The 25,535-nt window shown below is 39.7% G+C and overlaps 1 protein-coding gene across 5 annotated transcripts in view; it reads right to left on the reverse strand.

Annotated features, from left to right (window-relative positions):
- The window catches only part of SMOC1 (SPARC related modular calcium binding 1), a 1,430,756-nt gene that overhangs the window by 758,312 nt on the left and 646,909 nt on the right, over positions 1-25,535 (reverse strand). For all 5 annotated transcript variants that reach the window (XM_044074027.1, XM_044074032.1, XM_044074030.1 and 2 more), the window contains exon 5: positions 11,729-11,776. In XM_044074027.1, the coding sequence (XP_043929962.1) occupies positions 11,729-11,776 (48 nt within the window). The remainder of the gene's footprint in view (positions 1-11,728; positions 11,777-25,535) is intronic.

The raw sequence follows: 25,535 nt of genomic DNA on the forward strand, positions 1-25,535 counted from the left end.
TCATATCCTCAGTCTTTTCTTGCCCCAGATGTCAGAAGACCCTAAAAAGACAAGGCCCAAACCAAAAAAAAAACCAAAAAACCCTGCACCAAACATATATACAATATATACAAATGTACAAGAGTATATCCTAACCCACACCACCACCCCTAAACACAGAGGGGAAGGAGGGAGGGTAAATTGGACTGCAGCAATGTGGATCCTCGAACATCTACATTTATGGTAGGTACAAAACTGTACTATGTTCTTCATTCCACATTGCTGCAGTCCTAACCATTGGGTAGAATCCCAAAGCAGAGTTAAGGGAGGCTGGCAAATCATAAGGAAGCAGGAGCTGTCAACATGCCTTGCAAAATAGCTGTGGCAAAACCAGCCCTAGATTTAGAGTAGAGAGGAAGATGGTAATGCTTAGAGAAAGTATGCACTGAACTCCAAGTAGCTGCCTCCAAAATATCCTTAGTTGCCACCCCTTAGAAATGCTGTTGAAGTGGCAGTAGCCCTAGTGGAATGAGGCCTAATCCCAGCTGGAATCTCCTTGCCATGATGGGAATAACAAAATGAAATGCAAACCCCAATCCACTTAGAAATAGTTTGCTTAGACACAGGCTTGCCCTGAGAACTCAAAGCAAAAGAAACAAACAACTGCTGAGACTGCCTGAAATCCTTAGTCCTGCTTAAATAATAACGCAACTGCCTATGTACATCTAAAGTGTGCAAAATCTTTTCCCCCTTATTTTGGGGATCTGCATAGAAAGTAGGCAAATGAATAGTTTGGTTTAAAGCCACACTAGAAACCACCTTAGGCATAAAGGAAGGATTAGTACGTAATGATACCCTATCCTTATGGAAAATCAAAAGGGCTCTACTGCCATAAGGGCCTGCAACTCAGAAACCCTTCTTGCAGAAGTAATAGCCAACAAAAAAGCAGTCTTCCATGACAAGTATTTCAATTCAGCAGTAGCCGCAGGCTCAAAAGGTTGTAGAGTAAGTTTTTCCAACACAAAATTGAGATCCCAAGCAGGAGTAGGAGCTCTACGTGGGGTCTTATATTCTTTGCCCCTCTAAGAAACTGCTTGAACAAAGGATGCGAAAACAATGGTGGGTCACAATCATAGTGAGCTGAAATTGCTGCAGCATGAATCTTAATGGAAGAGAAGGACAAACCTTTGTCCAATAACTCAGTAAGATATTGAAGAGCCACACTCAAATTAGGCTCAGAAATCTCCAAATTCTTTGCTGCACTCCAAAATAAAAATCTCTTCCATTTTTCTGCATACACCTTCCTTGTACTAGGTCTTCTGGCTTCCATAATCACATTTAAAACTTGTTGAGGAAGTTGAGACCTGCTGTGTTTCAGAACAGAATATGCCAGGCTGTTAGATGAAGAGAGTGAAGCTTGACATTGAGCAGGTGACCGTCCTTCTGAGATAACAGATGTGGAATCAAAGGCAAAGGCCTTGGAGGCTTCCTTACCAGACTCCTTAGTAGTGGGTACCAGTGTTGCCGAGGCCAATCTGGAGCTATTAAAATCATCCTTGGCTTGTCTTGTCTGACCTTTAGGAGCACCTTTGGAAGAAGAGGCAGAGGTGGAAAGGCATACACATGAAGATTTTTCCAACTGAAAGAAAGAGCATCCACTTTCCAAGCTGTGTGATGAAACCCCTTTGTGCAAAACTTTGGCAGCTGGTGGTTTAGTGGAGAAGCGAACAGATCTATGTCTGGAGTTCCCCATGACACTGTCAATTTCTGAAATACATGAAGATCCAGTTTCCACTCGTGGGGATCCATGATTTGTCTGCTTAACACATCTGCTAAGGAGTTCTGTGCTCCGGCAGAAACCTTGCCTGTAGAGTTAGTTGCAAGCTGAGCGCAGTTTCCCATAAAATCATTGCTTGCCTGCATAGAGGATAAGAGTGTGTTCCCCCTTGTTTGTTGATGTACCACATGACAGTTGTGTTGTCTGTCAGAATCAACACCTGCCCTGGAAGAAGTAACTCCTTGAAAGCCATTAATGCAAACTGGACTGCTAACATCTCCTTCATGTTGATATGTAGATGCTGAAGTCTGGCAGGCCACTTGTCTTGTATCCACTTTCCATCTAGATGAGCTCCCCAAGCAACATCTGAGGCATCTGTCGTTAGAATCTGACTTGCCTCTGGCCGGGTCACAGAGAGTCCCTTGTTTAGGTGACATTCCTGAGCCCACCACAAAAATTCCTTTTGAATGCAAGGTATTATTTGAATGACAGTGTTCAAATCCTGGCAGTGCTGTGTCCACAGATTTTTGAGATACCATTGTAGCTTCCTCATATGCAGTTTGGCATTGGGAAGTACCAGAATACAAGATGCCATGAACCCTAAGGCTTGAAGGACTGTCCTTGCAGTCAGCCCGGACTGAAGAGATAGATGATGGAAATAACTGGAGAGATTCTTTTGTTTGTCCGGGGTTAAAAAGGCCATCTGGGCTGCTGTATTCAGTCTCACACCCAGAAAGCACATGTCTTGAGAGGGTACTAGACTGGACTTTATTTCGTTCACAGAATACCCTAGGCATCTTAGCACTGCTATGACATATTCCAAATGTTGTAGAAGGTCTTCCTTTTCTTGAGCCAGAATCAGGCAGTCATCCAAATAAGGATAGATTTGAATTCCTTTTAGCCTGAAGTAAGCTATCACTGGAGCCAGAACCTTTGTGAATACTCTGGGCGCAGTAGATAAGCCAAAGGGCAATGCAGAGAACTGATAATGAGAATTTCCAGCCCGAAAACGCAGATACTTTCTGCAACTTAGCCTTATAGGCACATGAAGGTAAGCTTCCTTGAGATCTAAAGTTACCATCCAGTGATCTTTGCCCAGCAGAGGTAAAAGCTGTTGTAACGTCAACATTTTGAACTTGGGAATGTCCAGAAAAGTGTTGAGGATAGATAAATCCAAAATTGGTCTCCACGTGTTCCCCTTCTTTGGTACTAGGAACAGGCGAGAATAAAATCCTAGGCCCCTTTCTGGTACAGGGACTGGCTGAATGGCCTCTATTTGGAGTAACAGAGAAATTTGCTTGTGAGCCTCTTTCCTTTGTGGAGGAGGAACGTCTGGCATGCCTTTGAAAGGGGCAAAGTATGGAAATAAAACCTGTAACCGTGATGAATGATATCCAAAACCCATCTGTCTTGAGTAATTAAATCCCAATTTTCTTTGAAAAGAGACAGTCTTCCTCCCAAAGGAGCTGCCAGACGAGAATGAACTGGCAGCTGAAAAGGCAGGTCATTGGGTCTGTTTACGAAAGGACTGACCCCTGCCCTCACCAGAAGTCTGAGCAGGAGAACTCCCTGTTCTAGGCCTAAAAGAACCTTGAGCTCTGCCTCTACCACGTCTAGACCTACCCCTAGACTGGGAATCATAAGCAGGATATGTCCATCCCTTAGTAGGCCAATTTCTGCTAAACTTTGGAGGCTGCACCTGCAAAAAATCTTTAACAGTCTGCATAGATTTAGCCTTGTCCTCCATTTTCTTTAAAACTGCTTCCACAGGCGTACCAAACAACACATCAGACTGTAAAGGATCATCCAAAATCCTTGTCTTAACATGCTCAGCTAAATTCTGATCCCTCAACCAAGCGTGCCTGCGAAGAACAGAACCAGTGGCAGCCACCCTCGAGGAGGCCTGCACAGCATCAAAACCACATTGCAAAGAATGCTTACCCACTTGTTCAGACACATGAACTAAATCCAGCAACTCTTTACACTCAATACCTTCCGCCAGAGCATCCACCTTAGATTTCAATTGTGAAAGGAGGTAATTTTGATATTTTAGCATGTGAAACTGACAATTCAACGCCCTCATGGCTAAAGTGGAAGAAGTATACACTTTCTTTCCCCATCTATCCAAAGCCCTTGCCTCTTTATCAGAGGGAACAGGATTTTTAACAACCGAGGCCTTAACACCCTTAGGCCCCTGAGAAACAATTTCTGGGTCTGCCCTAGGACTCTTAAAAGATACTTATGAGCTTCAGGCACCCTATAGTACCTATCAGGTTTAACAGGGCAGGAGGCAAAGAATCAGGGTTCAGGAAGCCTCTGCAAAACATCTTCCACCACATTCAATACAGGAGGTATAGCTAAGGGCCTATGCTGGGGTAAAAACAAAAATTCCCTAAGCCTCTTCCTGGAATCAGAGAAATCTTGGCCTTCCCATTTAAAATGCTCCCTCATGGAATGCAGAGTCTCTGAAAAAGAAAAATCCTCAGGAGGAGAAGCTGAAGGAGTGGAATCATCCACATCAGAATCAGAATAATGAGGAAACTCCTGCAAGTCTTCAGCCGAAGACTCAGAAGCCTCTGAACACTGTTCAAAACCCTCAAACTCAGGCTCCACCCTAGGCCTCTTATCAGGAGGGGGCATAGAACCTCTAATCATAGTAATCAAATCCTCTGCCATTTTAAGCATATGTTTCTTAGGCACAGAACCTGAAGTGCTAGGAGAAGCCCCCACTGAAGCTAAACTTGGCCTACCTCTCAAAGAAGTCTTGGAAACAGAAGGAGAGGCTCTAACTACCTTAGGAAGAGAGGGAAGAACAGATACCTGAGAAGCCCCCTCAGCCTGGCCTACCTCCTGAGAGGGCACATCCTGTAACAGTAAAGTCTCTGCCTGAGACTCCACAGAAACTCCTGGCAAAACTTCTGGCTCCACTGAGCCTTCTAAAGAACCGACGTCCGGGACTGCCGGTTCTTCAACCCTAGGCTTTGCTGCTTTGTCCTTGCGCTTTTTGGACGAAGCGGGCGTCGGAGCATCCGATGGCATTTTATAATTACAACGCTTCCCAAACACTAACCTGGCACAGTCTAACCTCCTCTTAATAGTGCGTTTGTTAAATCTAGCACAAGAGCGGCATCCAACAACGCCGTGCTCAGGCCCTAAACAAGGTATACACAAAGTATGGTAATCCCTATGAGGTATCTGTTTCCCACAAGAAATACAGTTATTCACTTTTTCTGACATCCGGTTAAATACTGAGGCAAGAAAAAACCAAAATGTTCCCCAACGGGGTACTTAGCCAACTTTGATTCGGTCTGAAACTCCGACTTCAGAAAATTTCAGAACGCCAACCTGCACTCGCAAAACTGCTTCTGCATCGGACCATGCGGCAAAAAAGACTGGGGATATGACGTCGGTCATGCGCATTAGTACCCTGACGTCCTGACATCAGTCTAATGCGCCTTGACCGACGTCAGCCATATACTTTGGTATTCGGGCCGACTGGACAGCGGACTACCCCAATGGTTAGGACTGCAGCAATGTGGAATGAAGAACATCTGTTCTGTCAGTGAGTCTTACTTTTGCCAATAGGGTTTCTGAAGTTCAGGCACTCATGGCTTCCCCCTCCCTTTTTTTTGTTTTTTTTTTGTTTTCACAGAGACAGACTTTCTCTTACCAGTCCTTCTTTCATGCCCAAAGTTGTTAATGGGTTGTCTTTAAATCAGGCCATTCATCTTCCTCCTTTTCCCTTCTCTTCAGAATGATAGTCACAAGATTCTTTATACCTTGGATCTCCAGATGCAGCTCAGATATTACCTGGTTAAGACTAAGGACATAAGGAAATCTGAGCATCTTTTTGTTTCTTTCCTTTCAAAGAAACTGGCTCTAGCTCTTTACAAGCACACAATCTCCTTTTGGACTTCTGACGTAATTTGCTTTTTGGCAAATGTTTTGCTGTTCGAAATAACGATAGTAAACCATATATGCGTACACATATAAATATATATATATATACACACATATATATATATATATATATATATATATATATATATATATATATATATACATATATGGGTCTACTTTTTCTTATCGAAAGCTCACCCTTTCGAAAAGAAAAAGTACGAACCCATTTAAGCCCTTAAATGAAAGTGTACTTTCGCGACTACCAGTTTAACAAACTGGTAATAGTGAAAAAAAAAGACTACAAACTCATTTTTGCAAGCCCCCCTGCACCCCCCTCTACTTTATGTAAACTAACTCCGAGATTGCACAACAGTGGGGAAACAGGTATATTCCCTTATCCCCATTGTAGCGTGATGTAATGCTACAGTGTTTGTTTTTTACTATTACTGGTTCATTGAACTGGTAGTCATGAAAGTGCACTTTCATTTAAGTCCACTTTTGCATAAATGGGTTCGTACTTTTTATTTTCAAAAGGGTCAGCTTTCGATAAGAAAATGTAGACCCATATATATATATATATATATATATATATATATATATATAGAGAGAGAGAGAGAGAGAGAGTTATGGTTCATTTGACTGAAAACTCATTTGATTTAAAACATATAACATTGAAACTCATTTCACTGAAAACATAGCATACGCTAAATATATCACTATGATCTTGGAGGGCTTTGCCCCCCCCCCCAACTTAAGTATACTAACTCCACAGTTGCACAATTTCAGAGAAAAGAGAATACTCCTGACACACCGAATCACTGCTGGAGTACATACAGAAATTTCTAGATATGGAGGTAAAACTTAAAAGTGGGCATTAGGAAAGAAATAATGATTAACGCTAATCTGCATTATAATTCATATTCTCCTAAACCAAACCAACAGTCACTTTCTAGAAGTTAACATAATTTTTGATCAAATGTGATTAATTCATTTGTGGTTTAGATGAAATAAACCACCATTTTCTTTGCAGATCAAGTGAATTTTAGATCAAATGAGTCATAAGCATATACATCTAATAGATATAATAAATATACCCATAATTAATGACAGACTATGAAGATGCAATAGCATTAACACCCTCATGCTTATGAAAACATGCTGGTAAATTCTTTTTTGCTGAAGAATACGGAAACAAAATGATATTTGCGACTCTTGTTAAACCTGTCATTTAACCATTGTGTTTGGTTTAGATCTATATTCCAGCCCTATATGAATTCTTTACACCAGCTTTTCTGATGCTTCTCTGCATGGCATCACATACTGAAAGTCAGATTTAAAAAGTCACCTGGCACGTTTACATATAATTAAGTCTGTGTAATGACAATCTTTATTAAAAAAGTTAGACTGATCGTCAGTCATCAGGAACGTGGGCCATGGCAGAAAGACAGCTGCTTGATGGTATATTTTGGGAACAGAGCAGTTAAAACCAGACTTAGATATTAAAAGATACAGGAAAAACTGTAAATAAAATAGAGGCATAAAATCATATTAAATCTGCACGGTTAGAAGACATTTGTTCATAAAGATTCTTAGTTAGCTACACAATTGGCATAGCCAAAAACATGCACCCAAATAATATGAAATCTGTGTTGAAAAGTAAAAAAAAAAAACTTACCATGTTAGCCCAGGCTAGCACAGTTACACTGCTTTTATTGTGTTTTAAGAACTTCAGATATCAGACTAGTTGATTTACATTCCTATATGAATGTTTATTCAATTGGGCTGTTACAGTCCAAGCGATATAGAATGGCACAATATAATATAACTAAACTATCACAAGACATACCAATGCATGTGAATACAGCACAGACAGAATTCACAAGCACAAAGCAGACACCCAGAACTTGAATATTAAATGGACTAAGCAGGGATATATAACATGAAGAGAAGTCATTAGCCAGACATTCCTGATCAGAAGTCTTTGAATTTTGTCATAAAGGCACGAAGTCTGACTGGATGAAATGGCTTCTTAACGTACTGCTGAATCACCTTAATTTTAATAGCATACCATTGCTTTGACAGTGTTGCATGCCCAAACTGGCAGCTGTCTGAAATAACAAAGTAAAATAACATTAACATACAAATTAAAAAACAAGGCTGCACCATTCAACAGCAACAGGTATATGCTAAAAGTACAGGATGACAGCAGGTGATTGCCAGCTGCAGTATTGTGGGCTTGAGCACATGTGAAGGTGGCTTGTTTTTTTTTGTTTTTTGTTTTTGCTTTTTATTGCAGTCCTCTTCTGCTTCAGCGTTATGATCACCACTATTTATTTAACATTTCTTTAGTTGGCTATTCAAGTATGGGACTATTTATTTATTTTTAGTGTTGGCTGTTGGATATGTGATTATTTAGTGAGAGTTTAGTAAGGGTATTTGTTATTTTTAGAATATTCTTGGGGAGGTTTCCTGGCACAGTATTCTTGTGGAGATTTCTATTTCCCTACTCTTCAGGTGATGTTATTTGTCATAATTTCTGACAGTTACCAGCATGGACATTTCTATGCTGTGTGAGTGATGAGATACTACATGACAAAACATGACTCGAATGGAATATACATCACCGGGTGAAACACTTAGTTGATACAAATATGGGAAGCTCATGGTACTACATATGTCACATATATAGATGTAGAAGTTTAACAGTGATTAACAATGGTTAAAACAAGAGCATAGAGCATGATTAACCATTTGTTAAAACAATTACTTTACGTTTTTTGCTAGCTTGTGAACATAATCCACACAATTGCCTTAACAGACCAAGGCACTATATTTCAAAACACCATGGTGATCTGTGACACACTAATTATGTAAATTCAAATTTCTGTTCAAGTACAAAAAGGAGAATATAAGTTAACATTTTAAAATTCAAAAAATAAACATTACAACAGCTGCACATCTGGACACATTTTGTAAATACTGTTAAAAGGCATTTTTAGAAAGAAATTGTGTTCCCAGTCCCTGCCCCCTTCCTCTTATATCTAGGGATCAGGTCATCACTGCTTTCTCAAAGGCAAAAAATATGGGACCTGATAACATACATGGCTGTATCCTACATTAACTCAGGCAGTAACATGCAGCACCATTAGGTATCCTATTCAACCACAGCCTGAGTAGTGGCTTTGTCCCAGCTGAGTGGAGGACAGCCACTATCATCCCTTTACACAAAGGTGGAGCATCCACTGATCTGGGAAATTATAGACTCATCAGCCTAACTAGCTTGATCTGCAAAGTCATGGAATGGATCATGGACCTCATTAACAAGGACATTAGCAACCTCCAAACACTTGATCCCACACAGTTTGGCTTCCTCAAGGGAAGGTCATGTCTGTTAAATTTGGTCGATTTTTTTGAGACAGTCACTAAAGCCATGGATGAGGGGAAGACAGTGAACACTGCCTACTTTGTCCTGGCCAAAACCTTCAACACTAACCTTCGACACTATTCCCCACTCGGGCTTAATAGATAAACTCTCTCAACTAGGCATTATTCCATATGTTACCAGATGGGTAGCTAACTGGCTTATTGATAGAACCCACGTGGTCAAAATAGGGGAAGCCTCCTCAAGCAGTAGACCCATAATGAGTGGCATACCTTAGGGTTCAGTCTTTGTGCCTCTGTTATTTGGGATATACTTTTCTGAGGTGCAGGCCAAAACCAGTGGGCTATGGCTGACCAAGTTTGCAGATGACTGCAAGCTGGCCACTGTCATCAATTCCCCTAGTGACATGGACATCCTCCAAGAGGGTCTCACCCAAACAAATGACTGGTGCCAGAAACATGGCCTCAAGTTAAATACAAAAAAATGCATCATCATCATCATCATCATCCCCTTTGGGGAAAGTGATGTCCCCACAAATTATTACATTAATAACAACATCCTAAGCATGCAGTCAGTTGTGAGGGACTTGGGCATCCAGATTGATAGCAACCTGACTTTTGACCACCATGTTGCTTCCATTGTATGGAAAGCTTTCTACATGGCCCACCTCATAAGTAAGGGCATCTCATCCAGGAACAAGGCAGTCATAACATCCCTGTATTCTTCCCTTATCTCCTTCTTCTTTTGGCTTTTCCCAGTTAGGGGTCACCACCGCAGATCACGTGTCCACTCATGACTGGCAGTGGAGTTTTACAGTATTGAGTTGCCAGCCCGGCACCCAACCTTCCACAGAAGGTACACACATGCACATACTCATGCCTAGGGCCACTTTAGAGTATCCACTCCACATATAGCATGTCTCTGGGATGTGGAAGGAAACCGGATCACCTGGATGAAACCCATGCAACCACAGGGAGGACATGCAGACTCCACACAGAAGGCACCCCAGCCGAGGATCGAACCAGAGTACCTCTTGCTGTGAGGTGGCAACACTAACTGCTGCACCACCGTGAGGCCCATTATTGAGTACAATGCCCCATTCAGCATGTACCTCGCAAAGCACATGCAGCAGCTGGAGAGACCACAGAGGTTCCTCACTAGGAGAATCCAGGGCCTCAAAAATCTTCCATATAAAAACAGGCTAAAAGCCCTATACCTCTACTCTGTTTCATACAGACTCCTCAGAGGTGACCTCTGTCTGGCATACAAGGTGATTTCGGACCCCGCCTTTGTGGGACTGCTGCATATCCACAAGTCAAGCTCCACTCAAGTAATCCACACACGTGGCATCAACCTGGTCTGTGACATTAATAGGACTTGTTAGCAGGACAGATGTGTGTCCCAGAGGCTCCCACATATGTGGAATAAACTCCCTCTCCACGTCAAGCAGAGTACCCCTTTTTAAGAGCAACCTGGATAACTGGATGGGAAATAGAAAATACATCCCTGGGATTCCACCCGTGTCCCTGCTGGACAGGGGCATCAGGTGCTCATTTGTCTACGCATGGGCTAAACTCTAGGCTAGGCTTAGAAGGGCCTCAGGGCCAATAGCCTAGTAACTTCCTATGGTCCTATGATCCTATGAAAGGCACTTTCAGCAAAGAAGGAATGTGCCTTTCGCCTACTGCTGTGTGATCATAGAGTTAAGTATAAGTGATAAATGGGGTGCATGCAGGAGGACTTGTCCCCTTCAAAAAAGGTTGGTCATCGAAAATAATTTTCATCAAGTTATTTTTTGCAGCTTTGGCAGTTGCTGAAAGTTCCTTTGACAGACCGATGTGACTCCTATTAATGACATCCTTAAAAATTTCTGGACCAAACTGAGGCAAAGGAGTGACATTTTACCATAAAAAGAATATTCTTATTAATCATTGAAAGCTTAGATTTGATTACAAATTTGTGAAAGCTGATTGTTGAAGGGAGCTGGAAATGAGATGGCCTCTTTTCCTTCAACGCCGACTTGGTAAGTGAAGTTGCATTGTGCAACACACTCACACCTTGTTGTTCTGTCTAAGTCTTCTAGTTTCTGCAGGTAAATAACATGGCACATCAACAAACTAGGGTATGTCCTTCTGACTCTGATGCTGCTATGCTCAGAAAGTAAACACAAAGAACATCAACATGCTATTATCACAGTAAAACCACTCCAGGGGAAGATGAAAAAATGAGGTGTAATTATATATTAAAAAGCAGGTCAGCCAGCTGTAAAGGAAAAAGTAAAAACAAAAAAACAAAATTCCACAACCTTCTATTCTTCAGGAGAATGGACGCTTGGTGACAGTTATGAGAGAGGGAGGGCTATTAATGAAATGTCAAGGAAAGAGAACCTGGTAACTACTGGCTGTGCCAGGGGACTGTCAGATGGTGGCTGAAATCACGCTCCAGTTTATAAAACAGCCATTTATAAAAGTTATTAATTAGATACTTCAAAAAGATTTCTACACAGAAAGGGGAATTACACTCGCTCTTTTCATTATTTGCATAGGAAGGCAGAAAGCAGTGGTTAGTTCTAGAAATTACTATAACATAAATTCATTGTAGTTTAAAAAACAGAATGTGCCTATGTTTGCTGAAAACAATATTAAAATTATTTTTAACACAGCTGAAAACAAACACAGAGCTAAACTCACCTTTCCTTCCAGAATTTCCCTGGCCTGTTGGCTTATCTGTTACAGAACCTGCGAAATTAAAATAGATCATTCAGCAAATAACAGTACTGTAATCAACAGTATTTATTGCAATGCGATAAAATGTGCGTATCCTAATAAAAAGAACTATACCCTCACCATAAACAGAACAGTGTGTGTAAGTTCTGTTTTCTCCCTTACAGAGTTTGGGGATATAAAACCATATAAAACTTGAAGACTAGTATGTTGTGCTAAGGTCAGGAAAGAGGCAACAAAAATCCAGAAATGAAACTGTATTACAACAGTCAAAAGGAAAGACAGAGAGAGGTAATATACATATTTTTGTAAAAAAAATTGTTTCATTGTGGGGTTAGTTTTCTTAAGTGATTTCTTAATTGTTTCTTTATTTTCCAAGGTTCAGCTGTCCAAGTCTTTAGTGAAGCAGAAACATAATAAATCTAGAGTACACACCAAAAAGATGCATGCCTACCTAATGGTTCAGCATACCATTTTATGTCAAAATCACAGCATTAAGGCTAATAAACTCAACATAAAAGACCTAATAAAATAAACAGGGAGTGTGCAAATATCTTTCATGTATCAATATTAGAAAATAATGTACACATGGAAGTGTTAGTAAACTTTTTTAAGGTTTCATGGAATTTGGTATACAGGCATTTCCTTGCAAATACTTGAAGAATTTCATGTCTGCATATTTTGCAGAGTTCAAGAATAGCTCTTCAGTGAAATGGTGACCAAAGGGCTCAAGACAAGATACCACTCTGATAGCATGGGCAACCAGCAGTAGTGGAAACTATGGTTGTGTTTAAGACAGGTTCAAAGTTTGTCCAGAGTCAGACAGTAAACGTATAAGGAAAAAAATAGATGCTATTTTAGTCCTACACAGTTGACCTTGAATGGGTTTGCTTGGCGACTACAGGGTGACCCTGTTTCTGGATCACTACACAGATATTTGAGGCAAAGTATCAGAATATAAGAAAACCAATGACAGCACACAATCTTAAATTGAATTCAGCTGCAGTAATGTTCTTGATGGTGCTCAGACAAGACACAAAACAGGTTAATACAGTTCTACACTGCACTGCAACAGCTTCCGCTCACTATATCATCAGAGAAGAAAGGGAAATTTATACTGAAAAGCTACAAAACATCATCAATTGGTAACCTGCAAAATAGAGACCAGTTAACTAAGCTTTGCACTGGTAAATAGGTGTGTGAAGTAGAGACAAATAAAAAGAAATGAGATTGCAGAATGTGTCAAAGAACTGATCAGGAAAATTGAAATGGACTGGTATTTTATTAAGATCAGTGCATGCATCACCTCCAGAATAAGGCATCAAGCACTTCTCATGTTTTGCAGCATTAAGCCACAAATGGGGTGGACTAATATAATATGTCAATGTATAATGTTTTTGCTTTTTTTTGCTATTTTTGTTGTTTTTTATCATGTTTGATAACATGTCATATAACAATTATGTATATTCTCAGTCTTGTTACTCTTCTGTATTCAACTGCTGAACTATATAGTTTTTTTCCCAAGGCCTCCACTGAAAATGTGCTTCAGGCCCAGACGGACGGTACTCGGTAAACAAATGTAAAATAAAAAAAAAAATAAATAAAATAAATAATGGACCAGTACCCAGCAAAGAAATGTAAAATAAAATGAATAATATTAGTTCAAATGAAACCACGACAAACCAAAAAAAAAAAGTCACCAGCGTTTAATAATAAATGTACTCAGTATACACTCAAAATACGTAAAAATTCTCCATAAGGAAGCGCTTTAATTGTGTGAGATGGATGGCAACTATTGCATTCAAAAAATAATTAACTTCATCAAATTTCCAATTCACTCTAGTTTTTATACACCCATCAGAGTTACCTTGTAAAAAAATATCTAAAAACACTACGCTAGTCCCACCCTGTAGGCCATCAAACTTGATGCCAAACCTATTTGTTTTGTATATCTTCTGTAAAATATTGAACATGTTCATAATCTCCTCGACAAAGAAAAATTAAGTCATCTATAAATCTATAGTACCTTACAACAGGTTTACAAAGAAAATGATGTTTATAAAGATATTCCATCTCGAACAGGCCCATAAATAGCTTGGCATACATCGGGGCAATTGGAGCCCCCATTGCCATACCTTGTAATTGATGATAAAAAAATCTTATTAAATTCAAAAAAACTGTGTGTTAAACTGAAGTAAACTAAATCCATAATATAACAGGCCATGGGACTGTCTCCCAAAAATAAATTCAATGCTTCCATTCCAAAATTATGTGATATGCTCGTATATAAACTTTTCACATCTATGCTGACCCAATACATGTCACTTTCCCACTGAACATCTGATATCGTATGAAGAAAATCAAATGAATCTTTAAGATGGCAATCTGACTGTAGCATTTAATAAATACTTATGCAAACGCAGTCCAATATTATGTAAAACGTATTGACATGCTGAGACAATGGGTCTACCAGGTGGATGATGCATATTTTTATGAATCTTGGGGAGACAATAAAAATAGGCCATTCTACATCCCTCAACACAAAACTTTTTTTTCTACATCCATTTTGGAAAACTATCCCAGTCTGAACCCTCTATTTAATTAATGTTGATATTGTTCTAATGCTTTCTGATAATCTTGTATGTTCACAACTTTATAAACCTCTTTGTCATTCAAAAGCTCATAACACATATTTAAATATTGTGAAACGTACATCACAACAATCTTGTTACCTTTGTCTGAGGGTTTAATAATAAAATTTCTTTGGCTTCCAAACTCCTTCAAAGCTTGCCATTCATTCTTAGATTACAGCATACTTCACTTTTATTTGCCATAAAATCAAAAAACACTTTTTCTATAACATAAGTAATCATGGCATGAAATGTTTGTATGCCTTCATGTTTGAAGAGGGGTATAAAACTATTTTTACATACAATATCAGCTGCGTTCAAATTACAGTATGCATTACATTCATCTTCCATACTGGAAGCACATGAGAAAAATGTTTTATCTAATACATCATTTCTTTCTTTCTCAGAGGCAATGCTATCTTCAGTTGTCTGATAAACATTTTCTACACCATCCTTCATCCTAAAATAGTCTCTCAAATGCAAATTTCTTATCAGTTGTAACACTTCAATTTTAAGTTCATGAAGTCTAGGTAATACTGATGGGGGCTCCATTTGTCCCAATGCATGCCAACCTATTTATGGGCCTGTTCGAGATGGAACATCTTTATAGACATAATTTTTTGTAACTCTGTTGTAAGGTACTATAGGTTTATAGATGACATGCTTTTTCTTTGTCGAGGAGGATTTGAACATGTTCAATATTTTATAGAAAATATACAAAAAACAAGTTTGGCATCAAGTTTGATGGCCTACAATGTGTGACTAGCATAGTGTTTTTAAATATTTTTTTACAAGGTAACTCTGATGGGTGTATAAAAACTAGAGTGAATTGGAAATTTGATGAAGTTAATTATTTTTGAATGCAAATAGTTGCCATTCACCTCACACAATTAAAGCACTTCCTTATAGTGAATTTTAACGTATATACTGAGTGCATTTGTTATTAAAAGCTGGTGACCTGGTTTTTTGGTTAGTTGTGGGTTTCATTTATCAGTTTTTGCCTATTTCATTGTTGTACATTTTAATATTAGTTCAAATATTCAGATTCCTTATTGTACAATGAAACTCAGTTCCATACCTGTCAACTGTCCAGATTTTCGCAGAATGTCCAGACGTCCACCTCATATTTTTGGTTTGTTCCTCATAAAATTTGTGATTTTCTGCCACATCACTGAGGTTTGAAGTAACTAAATAACAATAAATAAAGGGGTTGGGAGGTTGGCATAATGGTTAAGGGGTTTACCTTACAGACACAAGGTGCGGGGTTCAATACTCACATGTGGTAATTGGCTAGGCTTAAAATGGCCCACAAGGGCAGTTAGTCTAGTACTAATCTATGAACCTATGAATCTATGAACATTTGAGTTTCAGACTTCAAATCATTTAGAAAATACATACTACTTCAAAACCTGTTATTTTACCAACTTTCAAAGTTTATAGGAGCAGTATTTAAAATCTGTCTCTATTTTTGGGCCTTTACTTCTCTATTATTTCTGTCTTTCTCCAAAGTTATTTCACTGAGAGGTTAAGAGGTATGCTCATTTCATGCATTCATTAACATAATGCCAGCAATGATGTCCTCATACTAAAATTTGTGGTCATGCCTGCAGTATATGACCATAACAATTTGGCACTGGTCAACATGTCAGTCACTGTATGTCAAACTCAACAAGTTCTGGTATAATTTCAGCTATAGATTAGCTTCAGTCATGAAAGCAAATTAGTCTAATGCCTGTAAGCATGACCATCTGACTGGCTTAGTTATCAGTGTCACCAATGGCAAATGGCTCATTAATACCCCAGAAAAGGGTTCCATCTAAGATGCTAAGGACTTGTAATATAATCAGTGCGACTGTATGTGCAAGTAGCTGGAATGTATACTAAATATGAATATTTATTCCAAACCAAGACTGAACAATCTTAGAGGGTGTATATATCAGAGTTTCCTTATGCTTGATTAGCAGTCTCAAGAACCAGTTATGGTTTAACAAATTTTCAAGGTTGAAAACTGCAATATGAACCCTTCCCCCACCAAATACACAAAACAATATTTTTTGCAAGGTGGAGGGGTGAACAAGCATCCTGCACCAAAGCCTATCCCACTCCTCTAAATTACATATCAAACCCAGGGTTGTATTATAGTGGGCAAAAGTGGGAAACACCACTGGAAGTGCACAGTCAGTGTATACATTCCAACTAACTGTGGTTAAACAAACATCAATTTAAAATCCTCAAAGAAAAGCCCCTTATTAGAACATTACGCAAAGAAGTGCAGATAGAACATGTACAGGTATTCGGTGTGTGTGTAGGTGTGGGGGGTTGAGGGGTGGTCCACCACACTGGGGATGGTGGAGAAGGGAAAATATCCTCTACAAAACATGCTTAAATGGCAGTGAAATGAGTTTTGACATTTGCTGTATTTCCTTTGCAATAACATTTTGCTTCCTAAAGTTAGGGTGTTCACAATTACAGATTCCATACTTCTGAGATGGTGTCACCAGGAACTATTGCTCAGAATGTTACAACATTCTTCCGGTAAGACATTTTTTGGTGCAGCACATGAAAACATATAGGCAGAATAAAAAGATAAATAGCCCTGACACCTAGAGAATAACAGTATTACATGAAAGGATTAAAACAGAGAAAGAAGGGATGTGAGCAAATAATAAGCTAATCAGACAGGTACGTGTCAGAGTAAAAAAAAAAAAAAAGTGCAGTACAGAGCAGTAGTGTATTGAGAACAAGGGATATAGCATTAGGAAGCCCTCATAACCAAATCATTATCTGAAGTATAGAACCATTGCATTTTTTTCTTAAATTCTCCTTCTGATGTCTTTGGAAAGATTGTTATAGATGTTATCAACACAGTTAGAAAAACAGGGTATCACCAAATTTGCTGCAAAGACTTGGATGTTTCATCAGCTGCACATTAAACCATGCAGATTTCTTGCAGTGGATTAGGACGGAGCATTTTTTCCTGTTTGAATTTGGTATTTTGTGTTCATCTTTGTAGAGATACAAGAAACAGAAATGGAGTGAGAGATAGTTTTATTTGCATGAAACTGAAACCTAGATTATCCTCTTGTATATGTCAAAATGATAGGTCTTGATAGAGGTTAAACAGCAAGTCTGGCACATACTGTAATCATTTTTCTTTTTAGTGGGACTGTCTGAGCAAAGCCCCATAGGTAGAATTCAAACATGGAAAAGTTTGCAGAGTAAAATTATGAGATAAGTTTAATTGTAGAACTACATAAAATTCATAGACGAGGACTCTGACTGATCTGGTTTGTTGGTAATTAATAAGAAATAAGAGCATAGGTTCATAGGTAGGTACTAGGCTATCTGCCCAAAGGCATTTATAAGCCTAGATAGAATGTGTTGGCCCCCTTAGATTAGTTCCCTGTGCCTCTGTCCAGCAGAGCCACTGAAGTGATCCCTGGAGTAAACTTTCTGTTTCCCATCCACTCGTCAAGGTTTCTCTTGAAGAGTGTTAGTGAGGAGCTCTGCCTAATGTGGATTGGAATCTTGTTCAAAAGCATGGGAAGTCCCTGGGACAGGAATCTATCCCTACAGCATGTCCTATTTATTGTTGTGGTGAGGTTTAGATCCCTACAATACAATACAATACAATACAATACAATACAATACAATACAAGTGCTTAGATTCAGAAACTTTCAGAAAATCCCTCTTGAAGCTTGGCTTGGCTTGGATTATGGAACGAGACTTCTGTCTAGTAGTGTGACAGCTTCAATGCACTGGGCTTCTGTGAGTTTACCAATAAGCCATAACTGACCCTTTAGAGGAAAGCACCAGTGTGAACCAAGACGTGACCCTGTGGTAGTCCTCTGTCAGTGAAGCAGGTTGAAAGCTAATTAACTTTGCAATTTTGATTACCCAGTTAGCTGGAGAACCACTTTGGGGTGTTATTACTTAATCCTAGTGCAGCATGATTTGATATGAGGCACTTGAGGCTTATTGCAACAAAGGCCTTGAACAAGTCAAGAAACAGGGCAAATGCAACCTTCCATTTGTTGCAACCATCTAGGATGTACTCAGAAACAGACAACACAGTAATATTGACTAAGCGGTCTTTTCTGAATTTGCGGTGGAGATTTGTTGTGTACAGTGTTAGACTTTATATTTACGTACTTTATTGGTATCTCAGGAAGAAAAGTGCCAATATAAAAGCGAATTGAAAATAAATTAAGTACAAAATGCATTAGCATACAAAAAAATAAATTTAGAGACAAATACACATCAATGAAGTTGTGCAGACCGGATGATTTCCATGTTACTCTAACCTACTAATAAGATGACATACACAGATACTCTGTCAGTTTGACCCATATTGACCGGTATGGAAAGTATGTTATACAATCAAAATATGTCATTTATATAAAACAACCTTCTTTAAACATCATCTTCAACAAGGATGTTACCAGATAGGCAAACTTTCAAAGTAAGTAACACATACACAAATGCATGGATCTCACCATACCCAATAGAAACAAAATACTCTCCTCCAAAAAAAGGAAGCCAATCTGGTGGTCCCCTGCCATAAAAAAAACTCTACAACAGAAGGAAGAAACTGATGTGGAATAAGGTGAAGTCCCAAGACTGGAAAAACTCCCTTGTCAGCCTCAACAAAAAGTTGAGATCCCTCATCAAATCCTCTAAAGCTAGCTATGAAAACAGAATTGCAGCAGATAGTAAAGACAACACAAGGCCTTCTATAGTTATGTAAAGAATCTCCACGGCAATACCCAGATTTGCTCTGAGCTACTGCACAAGGGTACCTCCTATACCGAGCCAACAGATATTGCCAATATACTGGCCGACAGATTCAGTGCCAACTTTACCCCTCTCACCGCCCCAAAGGACCAATCACAATACCTGTAGATTGCCAGGCACCCAGCATTACTGCTGCACAGGTTAAAGCAGCACTGTCCAAGGCCAAGAATACAGCTTCTATGGGACCTGACAATATCCCTGGCTGTGTTCTACATGAACTACAGAGTGAACTGGCACCTCACCTGTGTGCCCTGTTCAATCACAGCCTCACCTCAGCCTTTGTCCCTACCAAATGGTGCACTGCTACAGTCATCCCTCTCCACAAAGGAGATGCAACTACAGACCCTGGGAACTATTGCCCCATTAGCCTGATGAGTATGAGATGCAAAGCTATGGAATGCATCATCATGGACCTAATAAACAAGGATATAGGGAATCTCCAAACTCTGGATCCCACACAGTTTGGTTTTGTGAAGGGTAGATCATGCCTGCTCAACCTGGTCGACTTCTTTGAGTCAGTCACCAGAGATGTGAATGAAGGAAAGGTAGTTCATACAGCCGACCATAATCTGCCCAAGGCCTTTGATACCATTCCCCACTCAGGAATCATAGAAAAACTCACTAAGCTAGGCATCAACCCCTATGTCATTAGGTGGGTTGCAAACTAGCTCACAGATAGAACCCACAGTGTGAAAGTAGCTGACTCCAAGTCAGACTGCTGACCAGTCATGAGTGGAGTCCCACAGAGTTCAGTCCTGGGTCCTCCCCTGTTTGGTATCTACTCCTCCGAAGTCCAGGCCAACATAAAGGGACTCTGGCTGACAAAGTTCACAGACGATTGCAAGTTTGGAGATATTATTAACTCCCCAGGTGATGTTGAAATCCTGCAGAAAGGCTACACTGAGACCAATGACTGGTGTCAGAACAATGGCCATAAGCTCAATGCCAAAAAATGTCATCATCACCTTTGGGAAAAACTCAGTTCCCATGAATTACCACATCGATGGTAGTCCACTAAACACCGAAGGCATTATAAGAGATCTGGGAACACAGGTTGACAGCAACCTCTCTTTTGACCACCAAACTGCCACTGTGGTCAGAAAGTCCTTCTATGTGGCACATCTCATTACTAAGGGTTTTGCATCCAGGAAGAAGGAGGTCATTGTCTCCCTCTACTCTTCCCTCATTAGGCCAGTCATCAAGTACAATGCCCCATTTGGCATGTACCTCACTAGACACCTGCAACAACTGGAGAGGCCACAAAAGTACCTCACAAAGATGACCCTAGGCCTTAAACAGTTGTCCTATATGGACAGACTCAAAAAACTCCAACTATTCTCTGTCTCATATTGCCTACTTAGAAGCGATCTCTGATTGACTTACAAAGTCATGTCTGAACCAGCTCTGTTAGAAATGCTACATCTGAAGAAATCCCAATCCCTCCGCACCACACGCTCCAAAGACCTCAACCTCATTACCACAATCAACAGAACATGCTGGAGTGACAGGTTCATAACCCAGAGACTGCCCATGCTATGGAATAGACTTCCCATACATGTCAAACAGAGCACCTCACTGGCCCTCTTCAAGAGAAATCTTGATGAGTGGATGGGAAATAGAAATTTCACCCCGGAGATCACTCCACTGTGGCTGTACTTGACAGAGGCACTGGGAGCTAATGTTGGGTGGCATGATGTCAGGGTAATCCTATGGGCTAGGTGTGTAAAGGCTCCGGGGTCATTAGCCTAGTACACACCTATGAACCTATACTGACCCTTCTGAGATGTATTCCATAGTGGGGGTTTCATATACCTGGAAATTAAAATGAATAGGGAGATCTAGAGATGACCTACCTTTTCTAAGAAGCTGGAATATGTATCTAGTAAAGGGATGAGTATTCAACTGCTTGTTTCTACTGCAAACCCCACTGTGTAAAATCAGATAATTATCACATGAAAATTGCTACAATGATCACAACCAATTAAAACTGCTAAACAACAATAAAATTAATGAAAAATACTGAAAGTGCATTTTTGTTTAGCAGGGGGGAAGTTCCCCTGTATTTGGAGGATAAGCCTTCCAAGTTCCTAAACTTACATATGCCAAATCCATGGACACAACATTGAGGCAAACAGAATCTTTCCAAAACACTGCACAACACTCTCATGCAGTCAGTACTTTTAATGCAATCAAATGTTCTGTGTTGCTTCTATGATCATTCTTTTGATTAGTAAAGCTTCCTTCCACAGCAGACAGATGTAATCTTCTCTGATGTTTCTGTTTACAAGTTACTTAAGTGGGACAGCTATAGGATATGTTGCAGGTGTAATCACAAGTTGTAGCTAGGTCATCTAGTGTCTAGTGATGGTCCCCATTAAAGCCCCCACCCCCTCAGCTCTTCAAGTAAAGAGCAAAGAACAGGTCTTCAGCTTTACTATGTAAGGCAATTTGTACTTTTGCACATCAGATTCCTAGAGTAGCCAAATCCATCCCACTCTGCTCTTTAACTGAAGACCAATTAAAAAGGAACAAAAGGGACACGGTAATCTAACTAGTATGACACTCATTAACCTGATCGAAGGTCTCTGCTGCAAACCTTAACTAATCATAGGTCCCAAGGCACTACTCTTCCTTGGCTCTAACAGTATTTTTCTGCTCATTACATAGGTGCTCTCTCTAAATCTTCCATCCCTACCTCCTCATCCCAAGCTCCACAAGATGGTATTCTAGAAGGCCCTTGCTTGGCCATCTTCTATCCTTTTTACTAATAAGGTATTCAACATGCCAAGAACTTGCAAAACTCATCCCTTTATAGATAACTTTGTTGGTCCACTAGTGCTCATCACGATAACAACTCTATCCGTGTACTTTATTAGCTGTAGTACCATCTGCTCATGTTCCACTATCTCGTTGTGATCACTTGAAATTGGTTTTATTTTGTTAATGGCATCAAATTAATAAAAATTATATTTTCAGTAGGGCAAGCACTCCTACATCTCCCAAACTGGGGGTTGTACCACCCTACTCCTAATCTCTAAATACACCTGATGTTGCACGAACTCAGAAGAAAGTACATTTACCGATCACATCTGTGTATTCAAATGTTTCACACTCAAATACACAGACAAGTGCTCGGCTGTGAGTATCTAATCCATGAGCAGCTGGAACATGACAAAGTGAAAGGCAACTTCTCTCGTATCTTCAGACATCTCTCTTAATTTAATCAGTTTGCACAACCGGCTAACATCTCTGTAACAGTAACCTCTCTATAATGAAGTTTATGTTATCAGGTATACATAAAAACTTTTTAGGACAGTCCATCATAACCTGTAGAGCCTCCCCTGCATTAAACCCTTTCAAGAAGCTTCACCAACGAAATGTACATATGACTGCATAGATTCAGCCATACAATTTACAATCATAGCAATAGAAAATTCTGAAAATTCTAAGGAAAAATAAAAAATGCCACTCAGCCTCTATACGTAAAGCATCAGCCTTTCTACGCCTGAAGTGTTACTCTCTACACCTAAAGCATCAGCCTCTGCACCTGAAGAGTTAGCTTCTACACCTTAAGCTTCAGCCTCTACATCTGAAGCTTTAGCCTCTACACCTGAAGCTTTAGCCTCTACATCTAAAGCATCAGCCTCTACACCTACAGCATCAGCCTCTACACCTGAAGTGTTACCTGTACACCTAAAGCATCAGCCTCTACACCTTAAGCTTCAGCCTCTTCACCTGAAGCTTTAGCCTCTATGCCTAAAGCATCAGCCTCTACACCTAAAACATCAGCCTCTACACCTGAAGCATTAGCCTCTACAGCTGAAGTGTTAGCCTCTACACCTAAAACAGCCTCTACACCTGAAGCATTAGCCTCTACACCAGTGATGGCGAACCTTTTGGATTTGGCGTGTCAAAAGCTCCTGGCACAAAATAATTCAGTGCACTTCACATGGGCAATGAATGCAAAAGCAGTGTCTTTGGTTAACTCAGGTGTTGGTGATCACTGTTGTGTCACCCAAAATGGCATGGCATGTGTCACCTTTGACAAGCGTATCATAGGTTTGTCATCACTGCTCTACTCCTAAAGCATCAGCCTCTACACCTGAAGCATTAGCCTCTACATCTAAAGCATCAGTCTGTACACCTAAGGCATATTCACAGCAACTTCCAAATCCTGGAATTCCCTTACCTAACATTATCAAAACTGCCTTATCATTATTCAAAACTAACCTTACCTCTCCCAGTAAGTCTGCATGTGCTCCTCCTTAGCCAAACAAAAGCTTTATTTGTATTGTCCATTCCATACCACAACACTGAACAGTTTTAAACTTCCAAATGCTATGTGCCCATACAACTGCCCTTCTCTAGTTATCAAACTGTACTGCTAACAGCAAGCACTGTACATTATCACATATCACAGTCCTAACAACTTGTTACTGCCCTTCAACACATACCATTTTGCAATTCCACCTCAGTATAAAACTTATGCAGGTTCTCGTTTAATGCATGCTACTTCACATGACTGGCTTATTTGTGACAAGACTGTGGCTGTAAATGGACCCTTGTCTTAATATAATTATCTACTGTAAATATATGCATAACACACACACACACACACACACACACACACACACACACACACACACACACACACACTACTGATAAAAACCTGTACTCTCCTCATATGCTATGGCTCTATGTGGATTAAGTATGGGATGGAACCCTGTGTTGAACAGAGACCAAAGGGTCACTGTATGTTTGAAGAAAAATGTATCAAAGAGTCATTTGTTTCCACTTTCCTTCTCAGTTTACCAGCAACAGGGAATAATAATTACAATTGTAATGACTGCAGCTCTACAAAAGTTAAACCATCTCAGTTTGTTCACATTTGCAGGTGTTTGAATAAAGAGCTGTGTGAACATTTAGTGAACCTGATTGGTTCAGTCTGTATTATGGTCATTAAATGTCCATAAATTCAATCCAATGATCTGTTTGATGTCAACCCCTGGAGTTTCATGCAGCTTTAATTCTAATCCCCACTTATTCTAATAGTATCCAGGTGTTTGTTAATACAATAGAAGCCATTTCTGAGGGGTTTTTTGTCAAAAAAGGAGGTAAACTTTTTAAGTTAACTAACTTTTTTATAGTTCTTGTTGGCATGAGTAGGATTTTTACATGCTTTAATTTTCTGTCCATTACTTAAACCATTCAGCAATCTTTTACTTTGTAAATAGTGCATTTCCATACCTAACAGGATGTGACAGGTTGCACTTTCAGGGCTACAAACTATTTAAGACAGCAATCTTTTTTTTTTTTTTCAGACAGGACCTTTTTAATGTTATTCATCTGAATACTGTTGTACCTACTTGGGAAGACCTCTGACCATTTAACACTATGCATCAGAAATGCAGGTGTCATTTTACATGACATTCAGAGGAATGGTGATAAATGTATTAATATGCAAAATGCAGGTCTTAACTAATATTTATTTTGCAAATTATAACTAACAAGGTACTGCATGACAGGAAGAGAAATGCATATGTCCAAATATTATTTTAAGAAATACATCCTCAGTCTTTGCATCCCCCACCCAGCCACTTTTGTAACAATGTGAGACTTCCATGCTAAACCATCAGAGTGAACCAACCACACCAGGGTGGCTACTGCAGGGTTAGCAGTGCCAGACACATTATGTGAGTTTTCTCCTACCCACACATGGAGAAACATTTTGTTGTGTGGCTGCCTTGCAATGCTACTTACCATCTCCTAGTAAATGACTTACCATCTCCCAGTAAATGACTTACCAGCTCCCAGTAAATGCTATTTGTGAACCAAAGTACTGACGTGTACCTGCAATATGTTATACTTCCATAGTCAATGAGTGCTCTCTTTCCTCATATTAAGAAGCGTTCTGTTTTTTGCATGACAAGGTACAATTGAACCTTTTGGCTCTTCAGTAGAGGAATTATTTGTGTTAACTCCTACATATGTTGCTGTATGCAGAGAATACATTCAGACACATTCTCCACTTATTCTACATTACCTTGCTGATTTTATACACTATTGTTACTACTGTTAGTGTAGCTGAGGTGCATTGTTTCTATATTGTAATAGTCATACTTTTTTGTCTCCCAGCCATGCATGTTAACCATCTGGCTGATTGCTTTGACCCCTGCTGATCCTTAGGGAATGACAGCCCATTACAGTATGGTCCTGATGCAGGCAGCCATCAAGGGATTTTTGCCACAAAGCCCTATTGTCCACTGCCTGCTGCATAATGACTCCAGGGGTCAGCATGGAATGGGTACAATATGGTACCATCACTCACTTCTGCAAATGGTATAGCCCC

Source organism: Protopterus annectens, chromosome 6.part0, assembly GCF_019279795.1.
Source record: "Protopterus annectens isolate FY-2018-M chromosome 6.part0, PAN1.0, whole genome shotgun sequence".
In the NCBI taxonomy this organism is placed as follows: domain Eukaryota; kingdom Metazoa; phylum Chordata; order Ceratodontiformes; family Protopteridae; genus Protopterus; species Protopterus annectens.